The 24,884-nt window shown below is 42.9% G+C and overlaps 1 protein-coding gene across 1 annotated transcript in view; it reads left to right on the top strand.

Annotated features, from left to right (window-relative positions):
• The first annotated feature begins 1,710 nt into the window (after positions 1-1,710).
• Positions 1,711-24,884, top strand: part of sacm1lb (SAC1 like phosphatidylinositide phosphatase b) — a 38,813-nt gene continuing 15,639 nt past the window's right edge. Inside the window, exons 1-8 of the mRNA XM_041988168.1 lie at positions 1,711-1,852; positions 2,258-2,361; positions 5,414-5,488; positions 5,562-5,689; positions 6,221-6,370; positions 6,564-6,623; positions 8,392-8,425; positions 9,790-9,891. Coding sequence (XP_041844102.1) covers positions 1,791-1,852; positions 2,258-2,361; positions 5,414-5,488; positions 5,562-5,689; positions 6,221-6,370; positions 6,564-6,623; positions 8,392-8,425; positions 9,790-9,891 — 715 coding nt within the window. The 5' untranslated portion in view covers positions 1,711-1,790. The remainder of the gene's footprint in view (positions 1,853-2,257; positions 2,362-5,413; positions 5,489-5,561; positions 5,690-6,220; positions 6,371-6,563; positions 6,624-8,391; positions 8,426-9,789; positions 9,892-24,884) is intronic.

The following is a 24,884-nucleotide window of genomic DNA, read 5'->3' on the forward strand; positions in this document are numbered from 1 at the left end:
TGTTATGAATCGATCTGTTTTGTAAGAAACCAGATTGAGTTTCACTTATGATTGTATGTGTTCCACTTTTAATCTTGTAGCCAAGGCCTGTGTGAAAATTTTATAATTTAAATGTAGTAAAGTGATTGGTCTTAAATGTTCAATAATTGTTTTATCTTTATTTGGTTTTGGTATTAAGATGATCAAACCTCGTTGTTAACGTTTTATTCTGTAAACATTCGAGCAGTACGTCGTAGAGTAATTCTCTTATATCTGACCAGAAGAATTGATAAAAATTCGCTGTCAGTCCGTCTCCTCCCGGTGATTTTCCTAGGGGTCATGAATGCAACGATAAAATTAAAATGGCTGCAGCTGTTGATTAAAAACGAGGAAAGTCTGTGGTTTAGTTTCCCTGCACATTTGTTTAAAAAAGTTGGTGGAATTAAATTTCTCTTGAAATGTGATTTTGATCCTCTGAAACTGCCTTTTAAACTTTCAGAATATCATGTACAAGTATTATTATATTAGAAAATGTTATACAAACACAACTTCACCCTACATAATACGATCATTTGGAACAACAAACTTATTCTACACCAGAGGAAAACATTATACTGTAGAGCCTGAGAGGAAAAGGGAGTCTGGAGTTTTACTCATTTATTGGATATGAATGGTGACATTTTAGATTATTTAAGCTTAAAAAATAAATTTAAAGTTCAATCCACACAAACAATACTTGTCAGTAATCAAAGCCTGTGGTTAAAGGAATGTTACTGTAATATAACACTAGTTCCCCCTTCTCTATATATTGAGGAACATAACTTTTTGGATTATAAATGAAACAACAAAATTTTAAGACAACAAATGAACAAACAGGTTTTTCCTCTTCCTGTTAAAAAATACACATCAATTTAGAACATTCCCAGAGATGGATATAACTAAAGTAAGAACCAGATTTTTCTCTTTTCCTTTACTACCAAAGATGAAAGAAGCTCATTTTAAAACATTAAATGATATTTACCCATGTGGAGAATTTTTAATGGGAAGGTTTAATGGGAACAGCAATGTATGTAACTTCTGTAACAATGACATAGAAACTCAGGAACATCTATTCTACAGTTGCATTGTAGTTAAATCCCTTTGGGATAAAATTTCTGGATGGTTATCTGTCAAGTTTGTGATACCTGCATTTGCTCATAAGGGTGTTCTGTTTGGGGTTATTCATCCAAACAAAAACACTGAATTTTTGTGCAGTAATGTTTTAATTATTGGAAAATATTACATACACAAATGTAGGTTTTTCAAGGTTTCTCCAGACTTTGTGGCTTTTAAAAATGATTTAAAGATCCTTTATACATCAGTTAAAACCCTGAAAAATGACAAAGCCTCAAGACTCTCCAAGTTATTAGAAACAATAATAAGTTAAGCCCATGTTTTATGACATTTTTCTATTGTCTTCATTTATTTATTTATTTACTTTTTGCCTCCATTGCTGTATGTTTGTTGTATTTTCTATCTATTTGAAGTTATATTATCTGATTTTTGGCAATATTCATATATTTCAGTTTTTCATATGCTGTTTGGAGTTCTTGGAATTGTTATGCAATGTTTTTTATGCCTATTTGTAATTTTGTAAAAGTTTGATAAAGAAGAAGGAAGAGAGAGAGAAAAAAGAGGATCTGCCTTTGCTTTCTGTTTCCAGAATACGGCAGTAATGCATCTCTCATGCTGCCAGCTGCTGTTGAAGCCTGAAGAAGAAGAAGAAGAAGAAGAAGAAGAAGAAGAAGAAGAAGACGAAGAAGACGAAGCAGATGACACGTCACGGAGGTTACACCGGAGGAAAGATGGCTAGCACCTATGAGAGTTTCAGATTGTAAGTGATCCAGGTGACGTTTGGAACGTGTCCGCTTTGTTTTCCGTTCGTGTGTAAAAGGCACGCGAGCCTCTGTGTAGCTCTCGCGCTGTAGCGGACAACGCTCATTCTGCAAAAGAATGTCTAAGCTAGCCTGTTCAGCTAACACATTTGAGACAACAGAAAGTTTTTTGACTCGTGATAAGTTTAATCTCAGTGAGGTTGAATTAATCTAGAACATCACAACGATGGTTCTGGTTCCCCGATGAGGTTTAGCTGATCAAACTGCTGAGCCTCCAGCTAGCTGAGGCCAACATCTGGAAAGCGGCTAACCGCTGGTTGGAAGCGGCTAGTGTTGGGATTATTTTCAGTGGCTTGGTTCGGTTAGACTAACGACTTCTGGTGTCTCGTGCCTCTGTCACACAGGCACACCACACCGGAGAAGTTTTACATGGAGGCTTGTGATGATGACGACTCCGTGGATGATGTCCTGGTTATTGACAGAGTATCGACTGAGATGACGCTCGCTGGTAAGAAGACTTGGCTGAGATGAAAAGGACAGCTGTCAGTCATCACACCGCTCCCTCACACCTCACACACACTTGTGTTTAACATGGAAGCCGCTGAAAAGGCAGCACAGATGTTTTACTTCACCATCACTGCTCGTTGGTTTCCACATAACATTAATTTTGAACTATTAACATTCGTTACCAGCTAATGAAGTTAGCATTGTGTTGCCAGTGGTGGACGATCAGAGAGCAGAAGAGAGATAGCTTAATGTTGTAGCATGACCCTAGGACCCTACGTGAAGCATGGAGCAGTAGAACAGCTGTTATTTAGGGATGTCATGGTTACAAATTTCCTTGGTCCGTTTATTTTAGTGTCAGAGAACACACAATTAATTCCCATCACTATAAATGTGTAAAACCACATCAACACTCCTTCCAGGTCTTTAAAGTTTATTTTTTTCTGCCTTTTGATGCAAACATAACAAAATAATGTAGAAACAAAGCAAATTCCATCTAAATCCTCTCTGCTGTGTACAGAATGTTTAAATCCTTCATATTAACTGTGGATTTGTCTGAGAGGAAACAGATGAAAGGCTACAGGACCTCTACCTGGATGTGGGAGGTTTCTTTCTGGAAACAACATTATTAAAATGCTTTTGAAGATTTCTTTAGAAAGCAGGACAACATCCAGCTAGCTTTGACTTCCATCCTTTAGCCAAATAGCTGTGGTTTGACACTGATTCTGGCTGCTAGCTCCCACAGTGATGAGACAGACATCTTAGTAAGGCAAGGCACGTTTATTTCTATGTCACATTTCAAATAGAAGACAATTCAAAGTGCTTAACATGAAACATTAAAAGCATGACAGTGGGCTACAGGAAGCAGTAGCAGGTGTGTTAAAAACAACCTATAAAGAAATAGAAGAAATTAAATAAAAACAGAAAAAGCTAAAATAAAACCGATAAAAAGCCAGAAATAAAGTTCCAGTGTGGGGAATTAACAGCTGTTCTGATAAAAGGCAGCAAATAGAAAAGTTTTAACTCTGATGTAAAACTGCTGAGTCAGCAGACCTGCAGGTTTCTGGGAGTTTGTTCCACATGTGAGGAGCATAAAAGCTGAATGCTGCTTCTCCACGTTTAGTTCTGACTCTGGGAACAGAAAGTAGACCTGACCCTGATGACCTGAGGGATCAGGTTGGTCCATAACCAACCAGAAGATCCTGAATGGATTCTGGTCCTAAACCATTCAGGTCTTTGTAAACTAGCAGCAGGAAGCCAGTGTAAAGATCTGAGGACTGGAGTTCTAGGATCTACGTTCCTGGTCTTATTGAGGACTGGAGTTCTAGGATCTACGTTCCTGGTCTTAGTGAGGACTGGAGTTCTAGAATCTACTTTCCTGGTCTTAGTGAGGACTGGAGCAGCAGCGTTCTGGACTAACTGCAGGTGTCTGATGGACTTTTTAGGGAGACCTGTGAGGACAGCATTACAGTAGTCCAGTCTACTAAAGATAAATGTGGACCAGTTTTACTAAATCCTTCTTAGTCATCAGTCCTTTAATCCTCCAGATGTTCTTTAAGTGATAACAGGCCGACTTCACAGCTGTCTTAATATAACTGCTAAAATCCAGGTCTTAGTCCAGGACTACTCCCAGGTCTTAGTCCAGGACTACTCTCAGGTCTGAGTCCAGGACTACTCCCAGGTCTGAGTCCAGGACTACTCCCAGGTCTGAGTCCAGGACTACTCCCAGGTCTGAGTCCAGGACTACTCTCAGGTCTGAGTCCAGGACTACTCCCAGGTCTGAGTCCAGGACTACTCCCAGGTTTCTGGCTTGGTTGGTAGTTTTGAACTTTGCTGTTTGAAGCTGAGAACTGACTTTTAATTTTCCTTCTTTGGCTTCAAAAACTATATTTCAGTTTAGTCTTCATTTAACTGAAGGAAGTTCTGGCCCATCCGATCTTTAATCTGATCCATGCAGGTGATCAGAGTCTGGATCGGACTGTGGTCTCCTGGTGAGATGGTTATGTAGATGTGTGTATCATCAGCATAACTGTGGTAACATGTTTAGTTGTTTCCATAATGTGAGCGAGTGGCAGCATGTAGATGTTGAACAGCAGTGGCCCCAGGATGGAGCCTTGGGGAACTCCACAGGTTATTTTGGTTCGCTGAGATTTATAGTTTCCTATAGACACAAGATAGTCCCTGTCTTTTAAACAGGACTTAAACCAGTTAATTACAGTACCAGAAAGTCCGACTCAGTTTTCCAGCCGGGCTAGTGAGATGTTCTGGTCAACTATGTCAAATGCAGAACTGAGATCCAACAGTACCAGGAATGAAATGTTCCTGCTTTCTGTGCTCAGACGGATGTCATTAAAGACCTGAACTAGAGCAGTAACCAGCTGTGTCTCTGCTTTCAAATGACTGTTTGTGTGTGTGGTTTGTTTGAAGTGGAGAAATTAGCAGAAGCTGCTAACATTGGGGCTTGGACTGTGTTTGGTTTGGATGCCGGTGCTTGGTAGCATCTTTTAGCTGAGATTCTCCTCATCATGTTGCTATGCTACATGTTAGCATTGCTGCTTCCTGCTGCTTTCAGGAAAAGCATTCTTAGGAGTAGTAATACCAAACATGCCTCTTCATTCATTCCTGCAAACAGCTTTAATATCTAACGTGGTGTGAAACTTAATAGTGGATTGTAAACAAACATCTCTCATCATCTCTTTGTACGGCAGGGTTAGAGTAGCTGTGGAGGTAGGAACATTCTCCCGCCAAGTTTGGCTTTTCTAAATCCCCAAAGTTGACTATGATTGGCGCACAGCAGTTTTCGTAACTACACCAGCTTTAGAAATGAGGCTCTGGATTTCTACGATCATGCAACGCAGCAAGTGAAGGATAAAACCTGCTGAAACCCAAACAATCAAAGCAAATAAAAGCCACACACAATTATTAATAGTTAAAATCATGCAAAGTTGTAAATCAAATGATTTAAAACCATAAAACTAGAATCGAGCAAAAGAAACCTTGACACTTGCGTTCAGATTATCAGCTGATGGTTTTTCACTTTTTGTTGTCATCCTCAGTGAGGACGGACATTCCTGTGTCAGCTGACAGCAAGCCAGTATGTGGAATTATGGGAACTATCCGTTTGGTAGCAGGTAATTACAGCTTTTCCAGCTAGTTTAGACGTGGACGTCATGCAGTGTCTTATTCTGACCTCCTGCTTCTCAGGGACCTACCTGATAGTCATCACAAAGAAGATGAAGGTTGGGGATCTGTTGGGCCATGCTGTCTGGAAGGCTCTGGACTTTGAAATCATCCCATACAAGAAGACAATCCTGCATCTAACTGACAGTCAGGTGGGTTCTCACCTGCTGACATTCTGCTCTGTTTGGATCTGAAGATGTGTGTTTACTGTATTTGGTCAGTCTTGCACATTTCTAACCCACTTACAGACAGTATGATGTCTTTTCATCGCAGCTCTCTGATGTGCAGAGGTGGGTAGAGTAGCTAAAAATTATGCACATGTAAGAATAGCTTTGCATCAAAATAACATTACTATAACATTACTCGAGTATGTAGAGGTAACAAGTAGTCACCCAAAAAAAGTACTCAGGTAATAGTAAAAAAAAACATATTTGATAAAAACGGTGCTTAAGTACTTAGTTAGTAACTGTTTGATTGTAACGTCTGATTTATGTTTTTAGAAATGATGTAAATAGACACATTACTAAAACCATCCTGATCATTATAATTAGCCATAGTTAGTAGCTAATGCTAATTTGTTCCTCTAGATGGCAGCAAAGCTCAGGAACATCCACTCTGCACATGATGCAAAGTTTGCTGTAAAGTTGGTGGAAATAAAAACTTGTTATTGGTTTGTCTTGCAGATGCAGGACAACAAGACCTTCCTGGCCATGATAAGCAACGTGCTTCACACTGATGCCTTCTACTTCGCTACAGACTGCGACCTCACCCACACACTGCAGCGGCTGGCCAACACTAGCCCAGAGTTTCAGGACATGAGCCTTCTGGAGCGGGTAAGATGTACAGACCGGCCACAACATCAAAACCACCTACAAGGAACCATGTCACAGATGCTTCACTAAAACATCTTTGAGCTTCTGGACAAGACATCAGATCACTGCTGTGGTTGGAGATCTGTTTGGGGAATTGTTCAGTGGGTCCAGTCAGCGTCCAGACAACAGACTTCCTGTTCTGTCTTTGCTCCAGGCAGATCAGCGTTTTGTCTGGAATGGACACCTGCTGAGGGAATTTATCAACCAGCCAGAGGTAAGATCAGATTAATGACCTCAGTAACGTGGTTTTAACATTGCACTGTCTGAGTGGCTTAATCCACAGAGCTACAGCCACTGAAACTTCTCAATCATTGATGACTGGATTGAGTGTGGGTGTGAGTACTGAGGCATGTGGTTGGCATCAGGGTTACCTACAGACCAGACTGAAAGATGTGAACGGTTGTTTTGTTTTTAGCCTGTGTGTTTAATCACATTTTCTTTCAAATAAAATAACAGCCTAATATTTGAAACTAAATTATCATGAAACAAACTACAGGAGATATAGAAATATAAAATCTGTCTACCGTGGTTCATGAAGGTCTGCACAACAGTTCATTTGTGTCTTGGAGTGAATGGGGGGTTGAGAGATGCTGTTAATCTGGGACTAAAAGTAAAGCATTCGATTCAGTTTCAACTCTGTTTTGTTTATATTCTACCAATTTACAAATAGGTTGTCTGAAAGAGCTTTTAAAAATGCAGTCCATGTATAATCCAGTCCACTTCCCCATAATCCAGTTATAATCCAGTCCATTTTTCTGTCATCCAGTTATAATCCAGTCCACTTCCCTGTAATCCAGTTATAATCCAGTCCACTTCCCTGTAATCCAGTTATAATCCAGTCCATTTTTCTGTCATCCAGTTATAATCCAGTCCACTTCCCTGTAATCCAGTTATAATCCAGTCCACTTCCCTGTAATCCAGTTATAATCTGGTCCACTTCCCTGTAATCCAGTTATGATCCAGTCCACTTTTCTGTCATCCAGTTATAATCCAGTCCACTTCCCCATAATCCAGTTATGATCCAGTCCACTTTTCTGTCATCCAGTTATAATCCAGTCCACTTCCCCATAATCCAGTTATGATCCAGTCCACTTTTCTGTCATCCAGTTATAATCCAGTCCACTTCCCCATAATCCAGTTATGATCCAGTCCATTTTTCTGTCATCCAGTTATAATCCAGTCCACTTCCCTGTAATCCAGTTATGATCCAGTCCACTTTTCTGTCATCCAGTTATAATCCTGTCCACTTATCTGTAATCCAGTAATAATCCATTTCTTTCCTGCAATCTAATTGAATCTAGTCCACTTCCCTGTAATCCAGTTATAATCTAGTCCACTTCCATGCAATCCAGTTTTTTTTCTAGTCCACTTCCCTGTAATCCGGTTAAAATCCAGTCCACTTCCCTGCAATCCAATTTTAGTGCAGTCCACAGCCCTGTAATCCAGTTATACTCTAGTCCACTTCCCTGTCATCCAGTTATAATCCTGTCCATTTCTCTGTAATCCAGTTAGAATCCAGTCCACTTCCCTGCAAGCCAATTTTAATCTAGTCCACTTCCCTGTCATCGAGTTATAATCTGGTCCACTTGCCTGTAATCCAGTTAATGAAAAATAACTAAAACCAGCAGATTGCATGAAACCTTCTCTTGGATTTAATCCTCTATTCTTAGTTTCATGTGGAACCAGTGGAGAGCAAAACCTCCATTAGAACCAGGGAAGGACGGCCATCTTCCTGGACCGGTTGGGGGTGGAGAGGACAGTATGGTTGGGTCAACAAGCAGAGTAACTCTAAGACCGATACCTGCTGAGAAAGAAGAGAAACACAAAAGAATGACAACAAAGACTGAGTTCATGTCTGTTGAACAACACAAGCAACAGTCCAAATACGGACAGTTTGGTCCACAGGTCACCTTCGCATTTATTCCAGAAGAAACTGATGATGAATAATTTTTTCTGCGTCTTTGTCTGCTCTTCTTTTACAGTTGCACAAGTTTGTTTTTCCTGTTATCCATGGCTGTATCCTTTTCTGCTCTCCGCCCCAGCTCATTCCTAGCTTCATAGCAGGATGTGGTGTTCAGATAAAAAAATACCCCCCCCCCCCCCAAAAAAAAGAAAGAAAGAGATGCAGTGATGATGGTCTCACCACCATCAGTCTTCTAGTTTAGAAACATCAGATGGAGATCACATGAAACCGTGCTGTTCTGATGGAAACTGTTCCAGATTCTTCTCCATGTATGGTCCCAGTTATTGAAACCTCTAGTTTTTCTGTTAGCTTGATCTTGTGTTCCTCCATTTGTTTAGGTCACTGATAACGATCTCAGATAAGTTTGATGTTGAGTTTCCAGGCGAGCTTCATTAAAAGGAAACTACTGATGGCCGATCCACGTTATTAAGATGGTCCCAGCTTTCCTGCAGTCTGGAGAAAAGAGTGATCTTTCTGCAGATGGAAATAGTTCAATATGTTTAGGAAGGAATGAAAACTTTGGACATTTCAGGAGAACTTCAGTGAGATCATCATGCTGTTAAATAATTAGGGTGTGAATCGCACTCTCATTATTTAGTAAAACACGGTTCAAACACAGGCTGATGAAGGAAAGTCTCCATCCAGACCTTGATCCATCTGCATGGTCCAGATGGATCGAGGTCTGGATGGTTGGTGGATGTCCACCATGTCCCAACAAGGTTGCTACATCATCAGGTGGAGGTGGAGTGATGTTCTGGGCTGGAATAATGGGGAGTGAGATGGTGGGTCCAGTTTCCTGAGCATTTCCAGGAGCATTTCCTGTTGTGGTCTAAAAGGAAGAACAATGTTCCATCCCATGCTGCAGGAACACCAGCAAGATCTCTGGCTGCTGGGGGTATAAAGGAAGAAAAACTCATGGTGTGGAACTTATGTGGTTACTGCAGAAGACAACGTGATGCCGTAACCATACGCTCGAGTGCGAGAACACATTTCTAGTATAAATCCAGCTTCAGGAGGCTGTGCTGGACCACAGCTTCTGTCTGACGGGACAGGACTCGAGTTCCTGACTGGACCAAGGTGTCTGGGCCTTCAGCCTGTTTCTGAGGGTGAGTTGCAGCTGCTGCCAGTTTGTCAGTAAAGATGCAGCGATTAAACGAAGAAGAAAGACGAGGCCCAACCTGACCAGAGCTAGAGAAGATAAATACTCCCGACTGGAGCAGAGTCCTTCCACGTGGGACCGGTTGGAAGCTGGGTTCTTCACCAGGAAAGCATAAATAAAACTCCCGTACTAAAAAACTCTCCACTTACATGAAGTGTGTTTCTGTTAACTTATTTCTTCATGTTTAGAAGTCTAGGATCTACTTTTCAGAACCAACCTCATCAGTTTTGTTGAGTTCTTAACTTGTCTCTTGGCCAGTTGTCAGCATTCAGCCGTGCTGCATCAATCTAAAGGGGTTTGAATGGAGCATCATCTCCAGGAGGAGCTGTTTCAGGGCTGGAGTCCGCTACTATGTCCGAGGTAACTGCTGCACACCGATCTTTTCCTGCAGAGACAGAAGAATCCTATCACAACTACTAATGATGATTTAGAGAGGTTCAAGCATGCTTTTTTTTTTCTCACTTAGATTATTGCGTCTCTCTTTTTAAAGGTATGAACCAGACGTACCTTAACTGCTAATTCAAAGTGCTTCACATAAACATTAGAAGCATCACAGCGGGCTGCAGGAAGCTAGGTATGATGGAGGAGATAGAATTATTTTCTCCACATAGTCTCCAGCATTTTTTGTTTGTTTTTTTGTTTGTTTATTTTTTGCTTATTCGTTATTACTATTTTCTATGTTTAAGATGTCTGAATAAAGTGTTTTTCATCATCATCATCATTTAGTTCCCAGATATTTCCGTTGTGCTGGTGTTATAAAATGTGTTTTTCCAACTATATTCTGACCAATGAGCAACAAGCTCCCTTTCATGATCATTCCTAACCCTAACCCAATTCTCCATAGATTTTATCTTTCCTGACTCTTTTTTCCCATTTTTCTTGTACTTACAGGTATACTCTATTATGACCTTCTAAATTTTCCACTAATTTATACAATTTTGAGATCAACGTCTTGTCATGATCTGATTTATATGCCAAAATAAACAGTTTAATAATTCTTGACTGTTTAGTCTAAATTGAACCTTATAACAGCTTGTTCCATAGTTCTGGTTGTTTAACCTGTACTGATTCTCAAGATCCTGAAAACCTTTAATGGCCCCCTTCCTAAAGAGTTCCCCCAGCCCATTTACTGAACCTCTTCTGTGTTGGGTGTGAAGTCTGACTCGCGTGCGATCCACCGCGGTGTCCTACTCGGTTCTGTCAGACCATTCTTTCATATAATCTCAAACCAGATGACGAAGGATAAACCCAGCCATGGATTCAGCTCCTCCCTAAGATGTTTTCTCAGTCTTTCATCGTTAAAAACTGGATTGGAGCAGCTCCATGTGCCGCCCTTCATGTCTTTCCATCTTGCCAGAACCTTTAGTTGTGCCGCCCGATGATAACTCTTGAAACAGGGTCAGGCCGGTCCCCCTTTGACTCTGGGTTGCTGTAATGTTCTAAGTCTTATCTTTGGTCTTACCAGATATATCTTGAGAGGATTTTGTCCTATTCTATAAAATCTGTTATTTCTACTGGGAGCGTTTAGAATGGATACAGCAGCCTTGGAAGAACATTCATTAAACCATATTTTCTGGACTATAAGTCACACTATTTTTTTCATAGTTTGGCTGGTGCTGCGACTTAAATTTAACTGGGGTGGCGTGGCTCAGCGGGTAGAGTGGTCATCTTGTAGCCTGAGGGCTGCCGGTTCGATCCTCGACCTGTCGAGCTCATTTCGAGGTGTCTCTGAGCAAGACACCGAACCGCTAATTGCTCTTGATGGTTGGCGCTTTGCATGGCAGCTTCCACCATCAGTGTGTGATGTCTGTGTGAATGGGTGACTGTGATGTATGCTGTAAAGCGCTTTGGTATCATTCCAGGTTCAGAAAAGTGCTGAATAAATACAGACCATTTACCAGGTTTTAAAGGTCCCATATTATCCAAAAATTCACTTTCTAAAGGTTTTCTAAGTCACGTGTGTCCTCATAGTCTGTGTATGAGGCCCAGAAATGAGAAAATTCTGTCTCCTCTCACTTGCTCCACTTTTTTAAATGTTAAAACAGGGGAGTCTGAGATCTCTACCTTTGTGACCTCGTGAAGGGAAATAACCACTACATGCAGTAGTGTATGCTGCCATTAACCTGCCCCCATGGCTAGCTGAGACACAGAAACAGCCCGTTCCCAGTAGAGCCACTAGAGCCACATCTGGAACGGCTGAGATTAAGGACCAAGGCTGAATTTGGGGTGATACACCTGGAAAACAGGATTGTTGGACCTCTGAGACCCATATGAAATTGTTGAAAAAATCTATAATATGGGACCTTTAAATGTTAATTCATACCGACTGACATGAACCAATCAGTAACCGTTACCGTCTACAGCCACAAGAGGGTGCTCTAGGCTTGTGATAACCATGGGAAATGACGCTCCTGTAACAGTGAAAAAATGAACTAAAACATTAACTTAAAGACATCTGAGACAGACTGAACACAAACATAATTCTGCCAAAAAGAATCTTCTGCAGTCGTGTCTACAGGCAAGGCAAGTTTATCTGTACGGCATTTCATCTAGAAGACGATTCAAAGTGCTTTACATAAAACATTAAAGCATCACAGGGGGAGCAGGAAGCGGTAACAGGCACATTAAAACAAGCTTTAAATGACAAGAAGCCAGTGTAAAGATCTGAGGACTGGAGTTCTAGGATCTACGTTCCTGGTCTTAGTGAGGACTGGAGTTCTAGAATCTACTTTCCTGGTCTTAGTGAGGACTGGAGCAGCAGCGTTCTGGACTAACTGCAGGTGTCTGATGGACTTTTTAGGGAGACCTGTGAGGACAGCATTACAGTAGTCCAGTCTACTAAAGATAAATGTGGACCAGTTTTAGGCAAGGCAAGGCAAGGCAGTTTATTTGTATAGCACATTTCATGTACAGGACAATTCAAAGTGCTTTACATAAAACAAAGACATTACAGATATTTAGAATAGTAAAAGGCATCAACACATAATCAACACATAATCACAATAAAATAATAAATTACATTAAAATGATTAAAAGCAAGATAAGTTAAAAAAAAAAAAAAAAAAAAAAATGTTCCCGTGCAGATTTCATGCATAGGTTTTACTAAATCCTTCTTAGTCATCAGTCCTTTAATCCTCCAGATGTTCTTTAAGTGATAACAGGCCGACTTCACAGCTGTCTTAATATAACTGCTAAAATCCAGGTCTTAGTCCAGGACTACTCCCAGGTCTGAGTCCAGGACTACTCCCAGGTCTGAGTCCAGGACTACTCTCAGGTCTGAGTCCAGGACTACTCCCAGGTCTGAGTCCAGGACTACTCCCAGGTCTGAGTCCAGGACTACTCTCAGGTCTGAGTCCAGGACTACTCTCAGGTCTGAGTCCAGGACTACTCCCAGGTCTGAGTCCAGGACTCCCAGGTTTCTGTCTTGGTTGGTAGTTTTGAACTTGATGTGAACAGTTGTGTACCTTGATCAGCTGTTAAGTGTAATTAGGAGGCTTGTTCTGCTTCGCAGTGTAAAGAAATCCTGGAGGAACCCTGGTGGTTGGTTCACATACGCTCAGCTATTGTGTAGTTGAATAACCTGCATGTCCAGATTAAACATTTGTTGTTGGTCTTGGATTTTGTGAATTAAATTTCTAAATAAGACTGTGTATAGTTAAATGTGAGAACCAGTGTTTTTTCCTTAATTCATTTGTAGCTAAGTCCTCCTGTGCTGGCATGAGTGCTGGGAGAGATGCAGTGGGATGCATTAGATATGTGAAAACCTCATCCACAGATCTCCCCCGGTATGTAAACCTTTAATGTTTTGTTTTTTCATTGTCTCGGGCTCCAGGCTGGCAGCAAAGGGGCGGGCTAATAGAGCAGCCTTGACAACTGCCACGTTGTAATGTGAAGGAGAGAGACTGGGTTTATCATATAGAGATTGTATACTTTAGACAAATGTATGATGAAAACCAAGTTGTCCAGTACTGCATATAAGAAATCCCACCTGACAGAGTGGAACACTTTCTGCATCCAATCCCGGTATTATTGCTTCTGATGGTTTATTGATTATGTTTTGCATCACATGCAATGTATATATTACCCTGTGTCTGTCTCAGTTTTATAAATCCAATTGGTTTCTTTTGTTTTCTCATCCCCACTAGTTTTGTCTTCTTTTTCTAGAATTTTTAGGTCCAACTCTAATTTAGTTTGTCCTGTTTTTGCCTTTTCAGATATGCTGATTTAGCAGTTAGTTTCCTTCTGATTACAGTCTTACACCCCATAGCACAGATGGAGACACCTCCCCATTGTCATTCTCCGTACATGGGTCTGGATTTCTTTAATAATTTCTTCCTTCACTTGGCCTTTTACTGTGCTCATATTTAATTTATTTAACTATTTTAATTACAACAGATAGAAGTAACACACTTCAATCCAACCTAACAGCAGACAAGCAGCTGCTACACCTGTACAGAAACACAGCAGAGAATTTCCTACAGCTTTTACAGGTGAACTAAGCTGACAATCATCAAGAGTTCCTAAAAAAATAACCAGGACAACAACAACTAAAGTACCAGAAACACACACCTGAACCAAAGCATCTCTTAGTGTACAAACCCACTGGACACCTCAGTGCTGAGTCTGCATGCAGAGGATGAGGAAGAGGAGGATCAGAGATGAGTGTGGTCCTGCAGATGTGACCACGCGTCTACGGAGGCTAGAGGCAGACCAGGGCGGCCCAGAGACCCGGGACATCAGCAGCAATCCTGGAACACCAACCCAAGCCCCCCCCCACCATGAAGACCACCCCAGACCCACCCAGAGGGCGGCAGAAGAAGGGCCCAGCCAGAGACCCCCACAGGGCACAGGCCCCGGTGGGCAACCGCCAACTCTGCCAGGCACCGGCCATCCAGGACGGCCAGAGCGAAGGGCCCAGGGCCCCAAGAACACAGAAGCTTCCATGCATGGGGTCTGTATTTTGACCTCTTCCTTCAAGGACACGCTGGACGGACTACATATCTCGGCTGACCTGGGAACGCCTCGGGATCCTCCGGATGAGCTGGTGAATGTGGCCGGTTAGAGGGAAGTCTGGATTTCCCTGCTTAGGCAGCTGCTCCCGCGACCCGACTCCGGATAAGTAGCAGAAAATGGATGGATGGATGGTTATCCCTTTAAAAAACAGATTTTAAAACATGTTTTATTAGAAATAATTTTTTTTTCCCTTTTAGTAAATCAGTGAGAACATGTAATATATTTGGCATTTAAAGGGTTAAAAACACTTAACATTTATATTAATCATTTTGATTAGGACTGAAGTTTATTGAAAGATCTGAGGAAAACAAAGGGGAAAAATATTTATCTGTAATACTCGTGGTAGATTTTTGAGAGAGGACTTTTTTGTCCTCTAATGCCCCTAAAGGTAGTAAATATGACATCTGACACAGAAAAAAAAATCAAAATAATGCTTCAACATAAATTTTACTAACATTTAAGACTGATCTTTAACCCTGTAATGCATCATATCTGATCCAGGTTCTGAGACCGTTTTCATTGTTTTACGGTGAACACTTTGCTCTAATTTTTTTTTTTTTTTAAACCTTTATTTAACCAGATAAAAAACCCATTGAGATCATGATCTCTTTCACAAGGGTGACCTGGCCAAGAGGTCTGCAGCACGTCATAAACAGACAAAACACTATGAGAACCAAAACAAAACAAAACAAATTAAACATACAATATCACCAAAGCAACAGCATTTTCAACATAGAGTGCGTGTACTATCCAAGCAATTTTACAACAGACAACAAATTAAGATTTATAACACAGACACTGTCCAATAGTCTCACTCTGTCTGTCCTTTAATATAGAGCGGAAAGCTCCAAGAGGAATAATTTCAAGAAGTTTCAGTTTGGACTGTAGAGTGTTCCATGCTGTGGGGGCAGCAAAGCTAAATGCTCTTTTTCCAAATTCAGACCTTACTCGTGGAACAGATAAAACAAGTGTAGAACAAGATCGCAAAGCATAGCAGCTGCTTGTTTTCTGCAGTAAAGTGGACAAATAAGGACTCAAGCTTAAGAGAGCCTTATAAATTAGGGTCAGCCAGTGTGCATACCTATGGGCACTCAGAGAAGGCAAGATTGATTTTGCATATAGTTCACAGTGATGGGTGAGATAACTGCAGCCTGTGACAAATCTCAGTGCCGCATGAAATACAGTGTCCAAGGACTGGAGACATTTGGACGAAGCACTCAAATAAAGCATGTCCCCATAGTCGAGAATGGGCAAGAAGGTCGCTGTCACTAATTTCTTTCTGACCCTGAGAGAGAAGCAGGTTCTATATCTGAAAAGGAAACCAAGCTTCGCCCTAAGTTTAGAGACCAGATTATTTATATGAGTTTTAAAAGAGAGCTGTTGATCTATGATAAAACCCAAGTACTTATAATGAGAGACCTGCTCTATAGGTTTTCCATTTGATGTTGTGATATTTGGAATATTCTGCGGTAGCATCTTTGAATGATGGAAGACCATGAGCTTGGTTTTGTCTGTATTTAAAACCAATTTAAGATCATGTAAACGAGACTGGACAATGTTAAAAGCAGATTGTAAAAACTCAAAAGCCTGAGTGAGAGAGGTAGAACAGCAATAAATAATGGTATCGTCTGCATAAAAATGGTACATTGCATTTGATAAGTTATTACAGAGATTGTTTATATAGATTGAAAATAAAATGGGTCCCAGCACTGAGCCTTGAGGTACCCCTTTGGTAATGTCCAGAAAAGAAGAGGTGGTTCCCGCCACCTGAACACATTGTGTTCTATTTGATAGGTAGTTGGCAAACCAGGCAGCTGCATGTGTAGATAAGCCAGTGTGATGTAATGCTTGTACCAACAATCTGTGGTCTACTGTATCAAATGCTTTTGATAAATCAATAAAAAGAGCTATACAATATTTTTTGCTGTCCAGAGCCTCAGTTAAGTCATTTAGGACCTTCAGAGTAGCTGTAACAGTGCTGTGCTGTTTTCTTTTTTTTTTTTTTTTTTTCACCTGTCTTGTCCAGCATCGTTGCAAACAGAATGAATGTCTGGCTGCCGTCTGATGCTGGGCAATTTTACTCTATCAAGCAGGGATTTATACTACATGTATAAAGTCCCTCTTGATGATATGAAAAACTTTATTAAATCAAACTCTTAATGCTGGACTCGACCGGAGGGGACAGAGAGAGAGAGAGAGAAAAGAAAGGAGAGAGAAGAGGGAGGGGAGGGAGAGGGACAGAAAGGGTGTGGGGAGTGCAGGTGGGGACTTCAGACATCATACAAAAGACCATGTAATCCATACTACTTACAACATATATATTTAAGATCATCCTAGCCAGTAGGTCATTACACAACTAGTTGATAATAGTAACAATAATAATAATCACAATAATAATAATAATAATAATAATAATAAGAGTAATAATAATAATAATAATAACAGAAATAATAATAAAATTTTAAGAATAATTATAAGAATAGAGAGAAAAGGTATATTGAGGAAAAAAAATATGATAATAGATATAAGTGAAACTGCTGTATTCAAGAACACGCGCAGAGAAACCTGTGTGGATGTGCTGGAGGACTCGGCTACACGGCGACGCAGAGACTATGTCAACATACAGAATGTACGGAGTGGAGACGTTCAGGAAGGAGTGACCATGCAGAGTGATCATACAGATGCCACCTCACCTGAACAGAGGCCAGAGTCAGGCCAGCGGTCCCGAGACCCAGGCCACCAGCCCCCCCGTAGGCAACAGACCCCGACCGGTCCACAGAGACGACCACTCGTCCGCCCAGGAAGACAGCAGCAGGAGACCCCAGCAGGAGCCCCCCCGCGGACACAGGGCACCGGCCCCGGCAGGCCGAGGCCAGCAGTCCCCGACCCCCCCGAGCACCGGCCGCCCGGGACAGACGGGGCAGAGGGCCCGGGCCCAGGAGCGCAGGGACACCCCCCACCCCCACAGGCCGAGGGCCAGCACGCCACCCGGGGGGACCCGGCCCGCCCAGACGGCCACCGCCAGAGGCCAGCCCCACACCCCAGTGCCCAGCCGCACACCCCGAGAACTAGTCCTGCCCCCCCCCAGACCAACACACACACAAACAAACACACACACACACACACTCTCCTTCCACTCCTCCATTCATCCTCCCACGCATACACCATCCATCCCTCACATACTCTTTCCTCCGACACACACACACCATCCTTCCACCGTCCATCCTCCCACACACACACCAACCTTCCACCATACATTCTCCCACATATACCCCATCTTCCCACACATACATCATCCTTCCACCATCCATCTTCCCACACATACACCATCCTCCCTCTCATACACCATACATCCACCTTCACATACCCCATCCTCCCACACACACACACACACTATCCTTCCACTACCCATCCTCCCACACATACACCATTCTCCCACACATACACCATCCTCCCTCTTCTACACCATACATCCCACCTTCACATACCCCATTCTCCCACACACACACACACTATCCTTCCACTACCCATCCTCCCACACATACACCATTCTCCTACCCATACACCATCCTCCCTCTCATACACCATCCATCCTCCCACACACACACCATCCTTCCGCCATCCATCCTCCCACACATACCCCATCCTCCCACACATACATCATCCTTTCACCATTCATCCTCCCACACATACCCCATCCTCCCACACACACACACACTATCCTTCCACTACCCATCCTCACACCATTCTCCTACCCATACACCATCCTCCCTCACATACACCTTCCTCCCACACAAACACCATCCTTTCACCATCATCCTCCCGCCACCTTATGTCCCGGGGGGACAGCCTCAGCCAGGAGGCGAGGAGACATGAGCCAGGCCCCCACCCCCCCACATCGCCCCACCCCCCCACTCCCCACCCCCAAAACAGCACCTTCCCCCCAGGGCCAGCAGCCAGAATCCCCCGGGACAGCCCGCCCACGCCCCGGGCCAATGCGACAGGCCACCCGGCCCGCCCCGCCCCCGGGCCATCCATGGAGACAGGGGCGCTTAAAGACCCCATCCCCCTTCCCTCCCCCACTAGCGAGGGAATATATTATGTGCTGTTTGCAATTAAAAGAGTTAAAATTGGGGGGCAGTAACTGCATTGAGGAGGGGGTGGGGCCACCTGAGCAGTCCCACCCACCTGACCTCGCATGTTCCGCCCCCCAAAACGTGTTTGTATGTTGCAAATGTTATTTGTGCTCAGTGACTAAGTGGAATTAAAAGCTGGGAGGCATGCTGCCGCTTGGCGAAGCAGTGGGGCCACTATGATGACCCCCCTGCCCCGCCCAGCGCAACAAGCACACCTCCCACAGCCCTACCTGTGTATGTAGTGAAGAGTGGGGGAGGGGAGAGGTCAGGAGATGTAGGTCCAGAGGGGAGTGAACCTCCCCCCTGGAAGACGACCCGCCAGCGGCTTAGGGCGCCCCCGTCCTCCGCCGGCCCCGAAGGGCGTCACAGGCCCGGAGCAGCCACCCAACCCAGGTACGCCACAAACCCCCCCAGGGGCCAGCCACCAGCCCAAGGGGCCACTTTCCTCTTTCTGAGTGGGAGGGGGGCGAGGCGAAGGAAGGGAACCCCAGGCCCACGCCCCCGACACCCGGCCAGGGCGCCCCCCAGAGGACACGTCCTAACCCCTGCAAAAACACACACCCTTTTTTTTTTTTTTTTTTTTTTTCTTTCCCTCCAGCCACTCACACACCCTCACACACACCTCTATACACAAACACCTCAAAACGTGCACATACCTCCACACACACACCTCAGGCACATACCTATAAAAACACACACCGGTGCCTCCATACCCACACATGGAAACTTTCATACACACACGCCCACATACACACACACTCTCATACCCCTCCATACACATACACTACTACACACACACTCACATACATACCTGCATATACACACAAACACCTCCATACATACTCACGCCTCCACCCACACCTTCACTCCTCCACACACACATCGACCTCCACATGCACACACTCACATATACACACCTTCACACACACACACATACATCCCACATAGACCTCCACACATACACCCGCACACCCCTCACACACACACACATAGACGCACACACCCAGACCTTCATACACACCTACACACACGTACAGCACACACATCCCTCTACACCCACCCACACACACACATACCTACAGACACACACACACACACACCCACCTATATATACACACACCCCCACCCAGGTTCTGGGGCTGCGACCAAGCACCAGGGCACGGACCAACCCCCGGCACGGCACATCCGGACGGGCCCAGCCCCCCCCCAGCAGCGGCAGACCCCCCACCCCCAGGAGCGGGGGGAGACCCGACGCCCCAGAGCCCGGGGCCCCCCACCCGCCCCCCCCCGGGCCCGACCGGCCACCCGGCCAGGGGCCGACGGACACCGACCCAGGCACCCCGGCAGCCACCCCCCACCGCCACGAGGCAGCCCCACCCCGGGGCCTACCCAATGCCACCCGCCCAGATCGGAACCCCCAGCCGACCCAACAGTGGAGCAGCCGAGATCCCCACCCAGGAGACAACCGGAGACCCGAAGCCACCAGGGACCCCCCACCCACATCCACCGTCATCCCAGCGAAGCCGCAATCCTCCACCTACTTTAAGTGATGTAGCCAGTCACAGGGGACCAGAGGGAATGGAAGTCATCTGATTGGTTCCTGGAGGAGGCAGACATTGTCTCAATGCTGATGTGATCTAACAGGAGATTTCTAAACTGCTGGATAGACAAATTATTCTTATCTTTCCAGTTCACAAGAATAGTTTTCTTTGCGATGCATAAGGCTGCGAGGACCAAGTTTATGGAGTGTATTCCTATGTTGGTGTCGCCCAGGTCGCCCAGTAGGCAAAGTGTGGGGTTTGCAGAAAAACTGGTTTTAAACCATTTTGAGAGATCTTCACACACCTTAATCCAGAACCTTTGGACAGGTGTGCAGGACCACAGCGCATGGATGTAGCTATCAGAAGTGTTCTCAGAACAGTGTGGGCAGATATCTGATGATGAAAGGCCCATCCTGAACATCCTGTGTCCTGTATAATGAGTTCTATGGAGAATTTTGAATTGTATTAGTTGTATATTTGAATTCTGAGTCATTTTAAACGTGTTTAAACATATTTGTGACCATCTTTTCTTATCAAAGTTATTAGATAAATCATCTTCCCATTTTGAAGTTGGGAGAGATATCCTGTCTTCTAGCTTTGCAAGTAATCTATATATTTTTGATAATAATTTTGGAGTATTAAGATTCAAGAATTCTGCTATTCTGACAGGAAGCTGCAAGTCTAACTGTACAGGGGTATACTTCTTATATATAATTGATTTTAGTTGGTGGTACTCTAAGAATTTATTACTGATGATTCCATACTGTGAGACAATTGTGTTGAAAGATACAAAGTTTCCATTTTCTATTATCTGTCCTAACTGTTGTATTCCTTTAGTCTTCCATTGAGTGAAGTTTATCATCTTTTTGTTCTGCAGGATGTCAGGGTTGTTCCAGATGGGTGTAAGTCTACATGGAAAGAGGGAAGATCTGGTTATCTTACAGAATTCCCACCAAGCCATTAAGGAAAAACGGATGTTAAGGCTTTTAAAGCACTTATATGGTTTAATGGTTGAGCTGATGAACGGTAGGTCAGAGATGACTAAGTCCTCACACAAAGCCTGCTCCCCATCTAGCCACGGCTCATCCAGATAACTGGGTTTGAGCCACATTGAGATGTACTGCAGCCTGTTAGCTATAAAGTAGTGATTAAAGTTTGGTAGATCCAGTCCTCCTCTATCTTTAGTCTGCTGTAAGGTTTTAAGACTGATACGTGACGGCTTGTTTTTTCCAAAGAAACTTGGATATGAAAGAGTCCAGAGATTTAAACCAACTGGTGGAGGGTTTAGTGGTTATCATTGAAAAGAAGTAATTAACTTTAGGTAGGATCATCATCTTAATGGTGGCAACTCTCCCCATTAGTGAGATGGGTAAGCGCCTCCACCGTAAGAGATCATCTTCTATTGTTTTTAGTAGCTGAACATAGTTTAATTTTGTTAAATCTGATAATCTGGGGGAAATATTTATACCTAAATATCTAATGTTTCCTGTCTGTATTTTGATATTAGGGATGTTTTGTAGGTCACAGTTGATGGACATGGCTGTAGTCTTAGCCCAGTTAATAGAATAATCAGATATTGATGAGAACTTATTAATAACCGTGATTGTCTGAGAGAGTGATGTTTGTGAGTTCTGAAGGAAGAGTAATACATCATCTGCATAAAGACTTATTTTATGTTCTATATTTTTGCCCTGGATTCCTTTAATTTCTATATTTTGTCTAATAGCAGCTGCTAACGGCTCTATGAATATGGCAAAAAGTGAGGGGGAGAGTGGGCAGCCCTGTCTGGTGCCTCTCTGTAAGCGGAAGCTTGGAGAAGTTTGATCGTTGGTTTTCACACATGCATTTGGGTTATTATATAATATTTTAATCCACTCTATGAAAGAAGGCCCAAACCCAAATTTGTCTAGTGTTGCAAATAGAAACTTCCAGTTTACCCTGTCGAAGGCTTTTTCTGCATCTAGAGAAATGATTGTGGATTCTAGATTATGTAAAGTAGAGTAATCTATGAGGTTAATTAGTCTACGCATGTTAGTAGATGAATGTCGACCTTTTATAAAACCTGTCTGGTCCGGATGTATTATAAGAGGGGTTATTTTTTCTATCCTTCTGGCAAGAGCTTTACTAATTATTTTCAGGTCTACATTTATTAAAGATATGGGACGGTAACTGGATGGAAGTGTGGGGTCTTTGCCTGGTTTTAGCAATAGTGTTATATTAGCTAAGTTCATATTTTGCGGTGTTTTTTGTTTTTCCTGTATTTCTAACAACATATTATAAAATGTAGGAGCTAGCGTTGTCCAGAATTCCTTGTAAAATTCTGCTGAGTAACCATCTGGACCCGGGGCTTTATTGTTGGGCATATGTTGCAGAGCTTCGTGGAGTTCATCTACAGTAATAGGTGCATCTAAAGTTATTTTATTTTCATTTTTTAGTTTTGGTAGATTAATGTTGTTTAAAAATTGTTCAATATGTTCATCTGTTGGATTAATCTGTGATTCATATAATGTTTTATAGAAGCTTCTAAACGTGTCATTTATCTTGTCTGGGTCATGGCTGATGTTTCCGTCTTGATCTTTAACAGAGGAGATTGTTGTTTTCTCCTTGTTTGTTTCTAGTTGATTTGCTAAAAACTTTCCAGATTTGTTACTGTGTTCAAAGTTCTCCAAGCGAAGTCTTTGCACTAAAAACTGTGTTTTTTTATCTATAATTTCTTTAAGCTGCAATTTAGTTTTCCTTATATTATTCATTGTGTGCTCTTCAGGGGAAATGCGGTAAGCCTCCTCCAATGATTTAATCCTGAGTTCTAATTCTAAAACTCTTGCTGTTTTCTTCTTCTTCTTATGTGAGGAGAAGGAAATTATTTTCCCTCGCATTACTGCTTTTCCTGCTTCCCAAAGGAGACACGCTGAAGTTTCAGGCATGTCATTTTTTTCTATATAAATTGACCATTCTTTTTTAAAATAATCAATAAACTCAGGATCTTTCAATAAAGAGGTGTTAAATCTCCAGCTTTTTCCAATCGGTTTATTATTTTTGATTCTCAGACTGAATGAAACTGGTGCATGATCGCTGATGCTGATTGGATGTATCTGAGTCTCTGAAATGTCGCCCATTAGTGAATTACTATTTAAAATATAATCTATTCTAGAGAAGGAGTGGTGAACTGAAGAGAAGAAGGTGTATTCTCTTAGTTTAGGATGGTGAGAGCGCCAAGCATCGCAAAGACCAAAATCCTTCATGTACTGTTTGATAGTTTCTGACGACTGCCAGACTCGATGACTACCTGATGTGCTGCAGCGATCTTGTTCAGTCAAGACTACATTAAAATCACCAGCTAGCACTATTCTGTTATCTGAATAATTCTGGAGTGTAGCAAACAGGGAGTGGAAAAAGGAGGGATCATCTGCATTGGGGCCGTACACATTGGTAATACATAATTTGATATTGCAAATAGATAATAAAGTTATCAGAAATCTGCCTTCCGGATCCACTACTGTGCTATCTATGTCAAAATTTAGTCTCTTATTAATAAGAGTAGCTACTCCTCTCTGCCTAGAATTATAACAGGCTGAGTAAACATGAGGAAACTGAGCTGTTTTAAGAAGATCTATGGTTGAGTTTGTTAGATGAGTCTCTTGTAGTAAGACAATGTCAGCCTGCAGCTCCTGTAATTTATTAAAGATCTTCAACCTCTTCTCCCTGGAACCGGCTCCATGTACATTCCAACAGACGATTTTTAACATGGTTATTGTGAACGGTTTAATGCTTCATGCGTGTTACTGGCGCGTGTGTCTTTGTGCGCCCCTCTTGCGTGTTCGCGCGTGTTTGCATGCAGCCTGACTGCGCGTGTTTATCCGTGTGTTAAATATCCGTATATGTACCTTAATGCGTGTTCTCTCATACATAAAACGCGAGTGTTTATATGTATCATGTATGGTGCGGCTGTGCGTCCTGACGGTGTTCGACCGGCTGCGTGCGCTGCTGATATTACGAGCTGGATTACAATTAACAGTGAATGCGTGAAATAGAAAGAGAGTGAAAAGTGAGAGTGATTGTGTGTAAGAGAAAAACAAAACAGAAAAAAAATACATCGATCTAGGTGTAGAGGCTGTGGTGAGGACGAGCGGTGTGTTCTACTGTCAGTGATCTATAATGGCGAGTTAAGAGTGATCATTGTGAGAGATTGACTTACAGCACCTGGAATCAGAAGAGCCACGGCGTGATGTTGGGGTCCCGGTAGAGCTGGCCGTCAATAAATAATTTGTCCACTGCGATGACTGCTCGGGATCCTTCCGTGATGAATTTTCGTCTAATCGGGAAAAGGATTCTTCTCCGGTCAAGAATTTCCTTTGGAAACTGGTCGTTTACTCCAAAGTTGGTTCCCCTTAGTTCTCGGCCCTGGCGTTTAACTCTTTCCTTTTGCTTAAAATCCCCGAACTTTGCAACAATAGGCCGCGGTCTTTGGGCTCCGGGCTTCTTTCCTCCCAGACGATGGACTCGGTGAAACTGTATATCATTTGTAACTTCTGCAGGAAGTTTAAGTTTGGTGGATATAAAGCTTCTTACAGTGGCTTCAGGGTCCTCATCCGTCTGTTCTGGGATTCCCATAAACACCAGATTGTCCCGCATACTCCTGGCCTGTAGGTCTATTACCGTTTCT

The sequence above is a fragment of the Melanotaenia boesemani genome, chromosome 6 (assembly GCF_017639745.1).
Source record: "Melanotaenia boesemani isolate fMelBoe1 chromosome 6, fMelBoe1.pri, whole genome shotgun sequence".
NCBI lineage: Eukaryota > Metazoa > Chordata > Actinopteri > Atheriniformes > Melanotaeniidae > Melanotaenia > Melanotaenia boesemani.